Here is a 12,345-nt window from a genome sequence, read left to right as displayed (position 1 = left end):
CCCCGCAGCCCACCTGAGCGCGCCGGGCCCGTCTCGGCCCCCGGCTCCGGCCCCTGTCGGTACTTTTCCGCTTGGGGCCAGGGCGAGCCCTCTGACCTCAGGAAACGCCCGCGGGGCCCCTGCTGGGGGAGGGATGGGGAGAGAATTCCGGAGGCGCCGGGCGCTCCCGCCTCCCCGTCGTTCTCGGGGGCCACCGCTGGCTCGCCCACTCCGCGGCCGGGAAGGGCCTGCGCCCCGCCGGGGGAGGGGAGGAGCGGCTGTTCGCGAGGCGAATGGATTATTCACGGCCGGGGCCTCACCTCCGTCCGCACACCTGTGCGGCGGGAAGACTCAGGTGCGGGATTCGCAGGCGCTGGCAGGCCGGCTCAGGTAGGTTCCGGAGCTGCCTGCCTCCTGCCAAGGCCTGGAAGAGGCCCCTGCTGCCCCCGTGGGGTGGCTGGACTGAGGGACGGCTTGCTTGCCAGACAGGTCTGACGGCAGTCACTTGTCTGGTCAGTACCTGTTTTCCTACCATCCTCCAACCTCTTGCCCCTGGGGGTGCAGACCCTCATCTGGTGAATGTTGGGATTCTCTTTCTGTTCTGGGAAGTGCGAGGGGAACCCAGGTGATGTGGCCTATGAGGGCTGGGCGGCTGCTGGCTAGGTGTGGACACGGCATAGGAGAGTAGCTGAACCTGGCCTCATGTCAACCACAGCAGCCCAAGTTTTACTATTTCCTCTGTTGGGCTTCCACGTGAGATTTGATTTTTTAAAAAAGGGATTCTGTGGCTTTTTAAAAAAAGTTTGTAAACCGCTGTTCTAGCAGTTTTTAACCACCAAGGAAACGGGGGGGGGGGGGTGACTTGTTCAAGATCACGCAGCAAATAATAGAGCAGGGACTGGAACTAAGAATTTCCTAGGAGCCTCCCAGTGCCTGTAACAGGACCTGGCTTGGTGTCTCTTTGTTTTAACCCCCAAGGAAAAGGGGGGGGGGGGGTGACTTGTTCAAGATCACGCAGCAAATAATAGAGCAGGGACTGGAACTAAGAATTTCCTAGGAGCCTCCCAGTGCCTGTAACAGGACCTGGCTTGGTGTCTCTTTGCTGGAAAGAGAAACCCGATTGGGTTTCAGAGTGGCCCTCCAGTGGCTTGCTCTGTGACTGTGTCCAAGCCAGACCCCCAGGGCCTGGGAAACAACAGCCGGACCTGGGGATAGGTAGGTGCAGCTTGGGTACCCCGGAGTGGCTGTCTGTGTTGACATATTCTGGGGCTGGACAAACGGGCTTTGCCCAAGAACACAGCCAGGAAGAGCACTCACAGCTCTCTATGGCCACAGCCTCGAGCTGAGTCCCATGTGAGACCCATCACAAGAGGCTAGAAATACAGCAAGCCTCCACATTTGAGACAAACTGGGACTTCAGAGGGTGAGTCAGAGTCTGGGATGGGGGTGGGGAGAATCCCATTCATTCATTGTTCTCAGCTCTTACTCTTTTGGGGGTATCTTTCCTCCTGAATGCTGAGGCAGAGCTGTTTGTGGGGCTTCAGGGATTTAGAAGCCATATCTACCAGTCACCATGACTGGGGACGCTGGGCAGAGGGAGGCAGGCCCTCTTTCTTGGGGAATTGTTGGGCTGTGTCTGAAGCCTGCTTTCTTTCCGGGTGCTGCAAGGTAATTAAATAGTTGGTTAATCACTTTTAACGCCAAGCAGCTGCGGCTCCATCCACAGCCGTGCTGGAACCTGGGGTAGACCCAGATGAACTCAGCCTTGATTTGGGGCTCAAGCAGGGCTCACAGCACTGTGGTTTGGGGGCTTTGCATGACATCTGGACCCAAGAGGCATCTGTTGGTTGTAGTGGCAAGAATGGGAGAAGAGGCCCTGTTCCTGTATGGTAATGTCCCCAGGGCCCCACGTCCTCCATTAAATGAGGGACTCGGGGTCCCTTCATCCCCTAGCTCTGGGTGTCTAGCTGCTCAGCCATTGCTCCTATGTTCTTCTGGAACCAGCCACCCCGGACGTCATGGGGCTGGGGCTCCCAGACCTGCCATAGAGCCCTGTAGACTCTGCCTATCAGGGGTGTGGAGGAGCTGCTTTGTGCATGTCTCTTGCCATCAGCTGTTAGGTTATTTTGGTCTAAACTGAAAATACTCCAGGAATTGTGTATGGAGTCCCCCAGCCTGCAGGGTGAGACTGCTGCAGCAAGGGAGTCCAGTGTAGCTGAGGGCAGCCCCTGGAAAAGTAAAGGGTTCCCAGTGACAAGCCTGCCTGCCCAGTTCCCCAGGACCTGTGTGAGCGGGGTACCTTCATTTTGCCATTCAGCAAAGAGTGGCCTCCTTTGGGGCTGAGCTATGAGAGTTGTAGGGGCATCTGGGGCCCTGTGGGTGCTGCTCAAGAAGCTTGGCAATGAGATGGGATACCCACAGCAGCCTCAGTGGGACCTCCCCCAGCTTCTCCCCGTCCCAGCGGCTTGGCTTCTGGCTAGTCAGGGGCCCTTTGTGGGGACAGTTATGTGGCCCCAGACAGAGAGGTCCCGCTGTCTGTTTGCTGAAGGAGGAAAAACAACACGCGGACTATTGATTCAGCCTCACCTTGGCGCTCCTGGCTCAGCAGCCAGTGTTTGCCCTGGCTGCCTGGGCTCGGATTACGCAAGGCTGGTGGGCGTGGAGTGAGCAAGGGGGTGGCTGGGGGGCCTCCAGGCCCAGGCAGGGCAGGGCTGGGCGGCCCTGGCGTTCCCCAGGAAACAGTAGAAAAAGCCTGGGCCCCTGACTTTGCCGATGGCTGCCATCTCAGCCATAGAAGGAGGTAAAGCCTCTGAGATCCCCCGTGTTTAGAGCATGGACCTCAAAGCCCCATCCAACCTAGGCTCACCCACTCTTTCCCCCAGGGGCTCGGGGTCTCTGCATCTCTGCAGATAACTTCCTATGGCTGAATCTGCTTTGATGAACCAAGAAACTCTAGTGAGTTATGTAGACGCTGTTCATTAAAAAAAACTAAAAAGCCAACATTTTATGCCTTTATAAAATATACCTAGGTATTTGTAAATTTGGAGAATATACAATGACATAAAGAAGAAAGTAACAATTACTTGTAGTTTTCACCATCTTGAGAGAACCATTGTTAACATTTTAGCGTGTGTCCTTCCAGATTTTGTTTCGGGTTATATATAAATACACATGTATAAATAGTTTTTACAAAACAAAATGGGATCATGTGTACGTGCTGCTTTATAATGCATCTTTTTAACTTAGATTATGGCATTTATTCATTTGTTGTTTCTGTTTGAGTGACTGAAGCCTGGATATTCTCCATCCTACTTCTTGAGTTGCACTTCTCATATTCTTGTGTGGAGATGGGCTTGAGAGGGGGATGTGTGTGTGGGGGTCCATCTGTCCATCTATCTGGCTGACTCTGGGGGGCTGAGTTTCTTCTAGGGAGGACTCGTCTTTTATCCTTCTCCACCAGAGCCCCTTTCAGGCCCAGATTGAGCCGTGGGGTGGGAAGGGTGGCTTGAGTGCCTGGGTTGGGGGGGACTGACTCTCCCCTCTCCTCCCCCTTGTTCCTCTCAGAGCTGGCAGCCTTCATCCTCTTCCCCCAGCCCTGGCTGTCTCGGCCCCATGCCCCCGCCAGTCAGCTCCGGGCCACAGGCAGTGAGGAGGCACGTGGGAGCCAAGGTCCTGTGACCAGGCCAAGGAGACGGAAGCTCCAGGGTCCCAGCCACCTGCCCCCCCATGGAGCTGAGGCCCTGGTTGCTATGGGTGGTAGCAGCAGCAGGAGCCTTGGTCCTGCTGACAGCTGATGCCCGTGACCAGAAGGTCTTCACCAACACATGGGCTGTGCACATCCCCGGAGGCCTGGCAGTGGCTGATAGTGTGGCACGAAAGCATGGGTTCCTCAACCTAGGCCAGGTAGGTGTTCTTAGCCAGCCTGCTGGCCTAGGCACAGGACATTGCTAGGGGTGGAGCCAGAGAGGGCAGGGATTCTGGCATCGGGGAGCCAGAACTGTTGGGCTTGTCTTCTCAGGGGCATGTAGCTAACAGGCACATTCTGGGTGGGAGCAGAGGCATGTACTGCCTGTGGACTTTTAGCATAGGTCGCTCAGAAGACCAGCGTATCCCAGTGAGGGTGAGTCCCTCTGTGTCCCCTGCATGTTCTTGCTGGGTCCCGGGCAGAGAGCAAATGCCCCCCAGCCCTGCTGTTGTGAGACTTCCCTAGTAGCCGTTGTCTACCCCCATCCCCCTCCTCCCTGGGGACTGACAGATGGAGAGCCCAGCTCTCAGTCTTCCTGCTCTATTGCAGATCTTCGGCGACTATTACCACTTCTGGCATCGAGCAGTGACAAAGCGGTCCCTGTCGCCTCACCGCCCGCGGCACAGACGGCTGCAGAGAGAGCCTCAAGTGAGCGTGGCCCCAGCCCCTCCCACCACCCTCCCTTTCCTGTTCTCAGAGCCCCTCGTGCTTCCTCCCCCTCCTCCACCCACACCACTTTTCTCTCACTTCCTCACAGGTACAGTGGCTGGAGCAGCAGGTGGCAAAGCAACGGACCAAACGGGACGTGTACCAGGAGCCCACAGATCCCAAGTTTCCCCAGCAATGGTACCTGGTATGCTCTTCGAGGCTTGGGTCTTCCTCCCCAGCTGCACCCCACTATCCACTGTTTTTGTTTTTTGGCAACTGGCTGGTTCCAGGATCTGAACCAGCTATCTCCTGTGAGGTCCTGGGGATGGATGAGGCTGACTTTGAGGCCTCCTCTTATTCTTTTTCTTTCCTTCTGGTGGGCATTCTTTCACTCGCCCATCCCGCTGAGTCTGGGGGTTGCCCTCCCAGAGTTCTTTACATTTCCATGGAGCCCAGACAACCAATAGAGACATTTCAGGGGCAGGGATGGGCAGAGAAGGAGCTTTTGGGGCAGTGAGAGGGTTCTTCAAGGTACCTCTAACCTCACACAACCAACCTTATCTTGTAAGTGATGGTGGTGGGTGTCTCCGCAGTCTGGCATCGCGCAGCGAGACCTGAATGTGAAGGAGGCCTGGGCCCAGGGCTACACAGGGCACGGCATTGTGGTCTCCATTCTGGATGATGGCATTGAGAAGAACCACCCAGACTTGGCAGGCAATTATGTGAGGAGGCGGGGGAGGGAGGCATTGATCCCCGGTGAGGGGTGTCTAGGGGCCAACCTGTTCTCCTAGTGTAGCCAGGCTGTTGCTCACCATGGCCATGTCATTCCCAGGATCCTGGGGCCAGTTTTGATGTCAATGACCAGGACCCTGACCCCCAACCTCGGTACACGCAGATGAATGACAACAGGTGAGAAACAGCAGGCCCCTGGTCTCTGCCTCCCTTCTCCACTCTTCCACCAAGGAGACAGGGCTGAGTGTGGGCGAGACATGCCCCCAACCAAGAGGCTGAAGTCTGTGTCCACAGTCCTGGTCCAGCTGGGCTCAGAGGGTTTGGCCAGAGTGGAGATAGCCATAGGCCCAGTGGAACATGTCCAGGGGAAGGAACTGTGTGCAGCCATGGGACAGTGGTCATGGATAGAGGGGCTGATCCTCTCTGCAGCTCAGGCTGCATTTGCAAAGCTCTGTCCACCCCACTAATGCTTTGCTTTTGGCTCTGGCAGGCATGGCACACGGTGTGCGGGTGAAGTGGCTGCGGTGGCCAACAATGGTGTCTGTGGTGTAGGCGTGGCCTACAATGCCCGCATTGGAGGTGGGTGTGGGCCTTGGCCACTCTGTCTTTGGGAGGGCCCTTCGGGTGGGCTTTTTCTCTGGCCGCTTCACATCTGGCCAATGCCTGCCACTTTCCCACTGTGGATCCTTTTGACCACATGGATATTCCAGAAGTTTCTTAGCAACTCAAAGAGCTGGACCCCCAGTGCTGGTGGCCTGATGGGGTAGGTGTTTCTTAGCAGGAGTCTCCACAAATCTTCATAACCCATCCTGAGCCTTTACATGGCAGGCTCCTCTGAGATTACCAAGCTCCTCTGAGAAGCAGAGACTCTAGTCTAGAATGTGTGTCGGGGGGCAGGAAGTGTCCTTTTTTGTCTTCTCTGTGTCTTGACTTTGAAAGACAGAGGCAGACAGATAGTTAGGGGCTCAGGGTTTCCCAGCACCAGCCCCTCTCCTACCCTACCCATCCATGAGGTGCAGGGGTGGGTGTGGTCCCGGGGGTGCCCTTGGCAGCTGGACCCACGCACATCCCTCTTCCCACCCTCCTCTGTGGCCAGGGGTGCGCATGCTGGATGGTGAGGTGACAGATGCAGTGGAAGCACGCTCGCTGGGCCTGAATCCCAACCACATCCACATCTACAGTGCCAGCTGGGGCCCCGAGGACGACGGCAAGACGGTGGACGGGCCAGCCCGCCTTGCCGAAGAGGCTTTCTTCCGGGGTGTCAGCCAGGTGAGGCGGGGGGTTCTGGGCCCAGCCTCTGGGGATAAGCTGGGCACTGACTTTTCCATAGCTCCCTTCCTTGTGTTCTTCAGTTTTATTTATTCTTGCATCTAATTTTGATTTTACACAAAGCATGCATATTAAAACATTAAGGGACAGGAGAAGAGTAAATAAAAATCACCTATAATCCTACCCCTTGGAAATCACCACTGAGCATTTTGGTAGTGGTCCAGTCTATTTTTTGGTATGTAGAAATATTTGCATACATACCTGATCCACTAGGGATCTCACAGTGGACCTGGGAAGTGGACAGGGGTCCCCAGAGAATTAGGCTCCTGCCTTCCCAGTCTCCAGCAGCATCTTGGCAGGCCTCCCAAGGCCTGATCCTGAGTGACCCCAGCCCACTCTGTCCACAGGGCCGAGGGGGGCTGGGTTCCATATTTGTCTGGGCCTCAGGGAACGGGGGCCGGGAACATGACAGCTGCAACTGCGACGGCTACACCAACAGCATCTATACGCTGTCCATCAGCAGCGCCACGCAGTTCGGCAATGTGCCCTGGTACAGCGAGGCCTGCTCATCCACACTGGCCACGACCTACAGCAGTGGCAACCAGAACGAGAAGCAGATTGTGAGTCTTGCCCTAGTTAGGGCTGGGGAAATGGGGCTGCTTGCTGGCTCTGCCCAGGGCCCCTTTTGGGCCCCATCTCCCTCTCACCCCCACGTGGCTGGCTGAGAGTGGCTCTGGCATTATGGAATGTGATCTTGGGGGCTTGCTAAAACTCAGGGGCCATGGAGCCCTCTGGGAAGCCCATGTGAAGCACAGACTGTCCCCCAAAACATTCATTGCTAGTAATGATCTCCAGCTTCTAGTTGGACCCCCTTATTCCTTGGGAGACTGAGGATCAGAAAGGGCCAGGCATTGGCCTGTCCACAGCGAGGTAGCAGCAGCTGGGACTGAGGTGTCTTGGCGCTAGTTCATCATACCATCTGTGGTGCCCAGGGCCTGTAGGCAGAAGGAAGGCAGGCAGGTGGCCCCTCTGGCCCCCTCTAGCCCCCTCCACTATCACAGGCCCCAACACAATTGTCCTCCTGGTAGGTGACCACTGACTTGCGGCAGAAATGCACAGAGTCTCACACGGGCACCTCAGCCTCTGCCCCCCTGGCAGCCGGCATCATCGCTCTCACCCTGGAGGCCAAGTAAGTGGGTGGGGGACTGAGGGCCAACCCTGTTTCCACCAGCACTCTCTGTAGGGCAGCCCTTAATCTCCAGCTTCTTTCCAAAAAAGATTGAGCCCTGCCCTCTCCCTTCCTTCTTTTCAGTAAGAACCTCACCTGGCGGGACATGCAGCACCTGGTGGTACAGACCTCAAAGCCAGCCCACCTCAATGCTAACGATTGGGCCACCAATGGTGTGGGCCGGAAAGGTGAGAGCAGGGTAGTCCAGTGGGCTGGGCTTAGGGGTAGGTTGTAGGGGAGACTCTGTGCCTCCCAGCTGACTCCACCTTCCCTGCCCCCACAGTGAGCCACTCATACGGCTATGGGCTGTTGGACGCAGGTGCCATGGTGGCCTTGGCCCAGAACTGGACAACAGTGGCCCCCCAGAGGAAGTGCATCATCGACATCCTCACTGACCCCAAGTGAGGGCTGAACCTGGGCTGGGAGGGGGCGGGTGGGGCCTGAGAGTTGCAGGGGGTGCCTGCTGGTCTCTCTGGGCCAGGTTGACAGACCATCGTGGTGCTCTCTGCACAGGGACATTGGGAAACGGCTAGAGGTGCGGAAGACTGTGACCGCGTGCCTGGGCGAGCCCAACCACATCACCCGTCTGGAGCATGCTCAGGCACGGCTCACCCTGTCCTACAATCGCCGTGGTGACCTGGCCATCCACCTAGTCAGCCCCTTGGGCACCCGCTCCACCCTGCTGGCTGCCAGGTGCTTGCTCTATCCTCTGCCCGGTTCCTCCCCTCCCTCACAGCCCATGTGCATTCCCTCACTCACTCAGACACCCCTCACTGTCATCAAACACTACCAACGGGGCACTGTGGGCATTTTGAGAGGGACAGCTTTGTCCTGTTGGACTGGCCCGTACTGCAGACATCCCTGGCTTCTACCCATTTGATGCCATTAGGTGCTGCCCCTTGTGCAGTGCCCTTGTACCTTTTTAGAATCCCTTGTTTGAGAACACCTGGCCTGGCAAGCAGCTGAGCAAATAGGTATTTTCAGCCCAGCAGGGTTGGTGCTGCATGGGGGGAAGGGTGCATGGTCCATGTGTTTGGGTTAGGTGTCTCCTGGCCTGGAGTCCCCCAAGACCTCAGATGGCTATGTGCAACCCCTCCCCCAGGCCTCACGACTATTCTGCAGATGGATTTAATGATTGGGCTTTCATGACAACCCATTCCTGGGATGAGGACCCCTCTGGCGAGTGGGTCCTGGAGATTGAAAACACCAGCGAAGCCAACAACTATGGTATTGGGGGCGCGTGGGAGGGTGAGGAGGAGAGCTGGCAGGACGTAGGATGCCCGGCATGGTGCCAGTGCCCTCTGACTCTTGCCTCCTCACCCACTCTGGAATAGGGACGCTGACCAAGTTCACCCTCGTACTATATGGCACAGCCTCTGAGGGGCTACCCACACCTCCCGAGAGCAGTGGCTGCAAGACCCCCACGTCCAGCCAGGCCTGTGTGGGTCAGTAGTGGGTGCTTTGGAGTTTGGGAGCCTAAGGCTGGGGGACCCTGGGGCTCCTGGGGCCCTTGGGATGACCACAGTTATAGGGCTGGGGGCTCCTGGGGACTGTGGTGACTATGCTTGCGATGCCATGGTCCTGGGCCTGAGGGTTCATGTGCCACTTTGACCATGGTGCAATCAGCTGACATCCACCCCTCTTCTCTCCCACACTGGCAGTATGTGAGGAAGGCTTCTCCCTGCACCAGAAGAGCTGTGTCCAGCGCTGCCCTCCAGGCTTCGCTCCCCAAGTCCTTGATACACACTATAACACTGAGAATGACGTGGAGACCATCCAGGCCAGCATCTGTACCCCCTGCCACGCCTCATGTGCCACATGTCAGGGGCCAGCCCCCACAGACTGCCTCAGCTGCCCCAGCCACGCCTCCCTGGACCCTGTGGAGCAGACATGCTCCCGGCAAAGCCAGAGCAGCCGCGAGTCCCCACCACAGCAGCCACAACCCCGGCCGCCCCTGGAAGTGGAGACGGAGCCACGGCCACGGGCAGGGCTGCTGCCCTCGCACCTGCCTGAGGTGGTGGCTGGCCTCAGCTGCGCCTTCATTGTGTTGGTCTTCGTCACTGTCTTCCTGGTCCTGCAGCTGCGCTCGGGCTTCAGCTTCCGGGGGGTGAAGGTGTACACCATGGACCGGGGCCTCATCTCCTACAAGGGGCTGCCCCCTGAAGCCTGGCAGGAGGAGTGTCCGTCCGACTCAGAAGAGGATGAGGGCAGGGGCGAGAGGACCGCCTTTATCAAAGACCAGAGCGCCCTTTGACGAGCCCACTGCCTGCCCCCTCAAGCTGATCCCCTCCTTGGGCACTTTTTAATTCACCAAAGTATTTTTTTATCTTGGGATGGGGCTTGGACCCCAGCTGGTAGTCCAGAGGGTCAGAGACTGCTTCCCACCCACCTGCGGCCCACCTGGCTGCCTAAGGTGGGCCCCAGGACCAGCTGGGGGCCAGGGGAGGGCCTCACCCCACCCAGAGTGCCCCTTCCATGTGGAGAAAGGAGTGAAACCTTTAGGATAACTTGCCCAGGCCCCAGCCGGAGTTCCTGCCGAGGGAAGCAAGGCAGCCCTTCCTTTTTAGGATTCCTGACCCAGGCTGCAGCTCTTGCCCCCCTTCCCTGTCCCTCTAAAGCAATAATGGTCCCCATCCAGGCAGCAGGGAGGCTGGCCTAGGAGGTATTCGAAAGAGGCAGCCACCTCTCCAAGGGCTTTTCCATCCTCAACCCTGTCCCCCATCTCTGATGAGCCTCGGCAGAAGTGATCATAGGAAGGGACCAAGGCAAGGCAGGTGCTTCAGGGTGTGCGTGTGCGTGTCCCTTTGCCTGCCTCTGCCCAGTGCCTCCACCACAGATGGCTGCCAGGCCGAGTGAGGCTGGTATGGGCCAAGGCTGAAGCCCTGCTGAGCCCCATGCTGGTGTCCTGACCACCTTCCGTTCTGGTCCCCTCCCCTCCCACCAGGGCCCAAGTCCCTGTTTTCTGAGCCCGGGGCTTCCTGGGCTGTTGGCACTCACAGTCCTGGAGCCCCTGGGTGGGTGGTGGGGAGGGACGGTGGCCCAGCCGGCCTCTCCCGCCTCCTACCCAATGCTGCTTTCCCCTGTGGGGATCTCAGGGGCTGTTTGAGGATATATTTTCACTTTGTGATTATTTCACTTTAGATGTTTTTTTTTTCTTTTTTTTGTATTTTTAACGGGGGTAGCAGCTGGACCACCCACCGTCTCATACCCACCGTCCACCCTGCTCTTCCCCTGGCTGCCCTGGCCCTGAGCTGTAAGGGCTGCAGCATGTTGCTGAGGAGTGAGGAGGAGCTCAGCCCCGAGTCCAAAAGTGGCAGGCTAGCCAGGTGGGCTCTAGGAAAGGGGGTCACGGTGGGAGGGGCAGGCTGACATCTGTGTTTGAAATGGGGCTTGTGCCAAGGGCTCATGGGTCACTGGCTCTCCAAGTGCCAGGGGTGGGTGGGGGTGGCACCGAGCCCCTCCAACACTGTGCCCTGGTGGAGAAAGCACTGACCTGTCATGCCCCCGAAACCCCCTCTTCTGATGTGCCTTTTGCACCCCTCCCATTAGGACAATCAGTCCCCTCCCATCTGGGAGCCCCCCTTTCTTTCTCTCCCCTAGCCGTTCCTGGTACCCAGCCACCTGCCCAGGGACGACCCCTCCTCTCCCATCTCCCCCACCCTCGTGGCCAGCCCAGCTGGTTTTGTAAGATACTGGGTTGGTGCACAGTGATTTTTTTTTCTTGTAATTTAAACAAGCCCAGCATTGTTGGTTCTATTTAATGGACACGAGATAATGTTAGAGGTTTTAAAGTGATTAAACGTGCCGACTATGCAAACCAGGCCTGGTCTCCGGTGTGGTGTCATAGCTCTTCCCAGGACCGCGGACTCCGTCCTGTCTGGGGATGGGGTAGGGATTGGGGGCCTACTTCTGCCCGGCCTCCCTGTAGGTGGGGCCTGTGTCAGGCCAGAGTCTCCAAGGGGCTCTAGGGCCTCCTGCAGGGATCTGGGGACGGTAGTTGGAAGTAAGTCCCAGGAGGATGGGGCAAGTGACCCCTTGGGCCTTGGTTGCTGAGCATTTCCACTCCCTAAATACTGGTTTCTAACAGGATGGAGAGGAACTGGGTCTGTGTCCCAGTTATTCAGTGTCTTCCTGGGCTGAAATGACCTGGCCACCAGCGGCAGGGCTGAGGGTTTATGGTGGGGCCTGACTGAACCAAGATGACTTGCTGTGGGGAGCCTGGGTCCCATGTGGGGAACTCCATCATAAAGCCCCACTCCCCACCCCCTGCTCCAGGGTTCCCTTGGGACAGGAAGCCCCAGCCTGGGGGTAGAGAGGTGGGAAAGATACTGTCAGGATCTATGCCTGAGAAGCAGACCTCTCCTCAGGATATTTACTTGGAAATTTTATTCAAATGGAGGCTGGCGCCCGAGCTCTCCTTGGGGAATCCAGTGGGGTGGGGAGGGCCTGGACTAGGCTTCCCCTCGCCCTCTGCTGGGGCTGCCCTGGCCTGGTGCTACGACTGCCAGCCTGCCCGCAGTCCCTGAGCACTCGCGCTTCCCTGGGCCGACACCCGCCTGGGGCCTCGCCCTGCGCCCACCCTCACCCCACCCCCACCTCGGCCCTTCCCCGTGTTCCCGGGCGCTGCCGGCCCTGGGGAGAGCTGGGCGCGGGCTCTGCGCGCGGCCATTCTTCCCCGGCCCCCTCCTCCCTTCCGTTTCCGCGGCCCTGCGGCCGGCTGGCGGCGGCGGCCCAGCGCTGAGCA

At 58.0% G+C, this 12,345-nt stretch overlaps 1 protein-coding gene across 1 annotated transcript; it reads left to right on the top strand.

Annotated features, from left to right (window-relative positions):
- Positions 1–3,490: 3,490 nt before the first annotated feature.
- On the top strand, positions 3,491–11,423 carry FURIN (furin (paired basic amino acid cleaving enzyme)). The gene is made up of 15 exons (XM_008565081.1): positions 3,491–3,882; positions 4,274–4,372; positions 4,482–4,577; positions 4,966–5,094; positions 5,205–5,281; positions 5,595–5,683; positions 6,201–6,373; positions 6,781–6,993; positions 7,462–7,562; positions 7,686–7,789; positions 7,885–8,002; positions 8,115–8,294; positions 8,704–8,828; positions 8,936–9,046; positions 9,263–11,423. Exons 1-15 carry the CDS (start codon positions 3,706–3,708, stop codon positions 9,853–9,855), a joined length of 2,385 nt encoding a protein of 794 aa, XP_008563303.1. The 5' UTR covers positions 3,491–3,705; the 3' UTR covers positions 9,856–11,423.
- The last annotated feature ends 922 nt before the right edge of the window (positions 11,424–12,345 follow it).

Source organism: Galeopterus variegatus, unplaced genomic scaffold, assembly GCF_000696425.1.
Source record: "Galeopterus variegatus unplaced genomic scaffold, G_variegatus-3.0.2 Scaffold14, whole genome shotgun sequence".
Lineage (NCBI taxonomy): Eukaryota > Metazoa > Chordata > Mammalia > Dermoptera > Cynocephalidae > Galeopterus > Galeopterus variegatus.
Note: the sequence above shows the minus strand (reverse complement) of the source record. Positions and strands in the feature narration are given on the sequence as shown.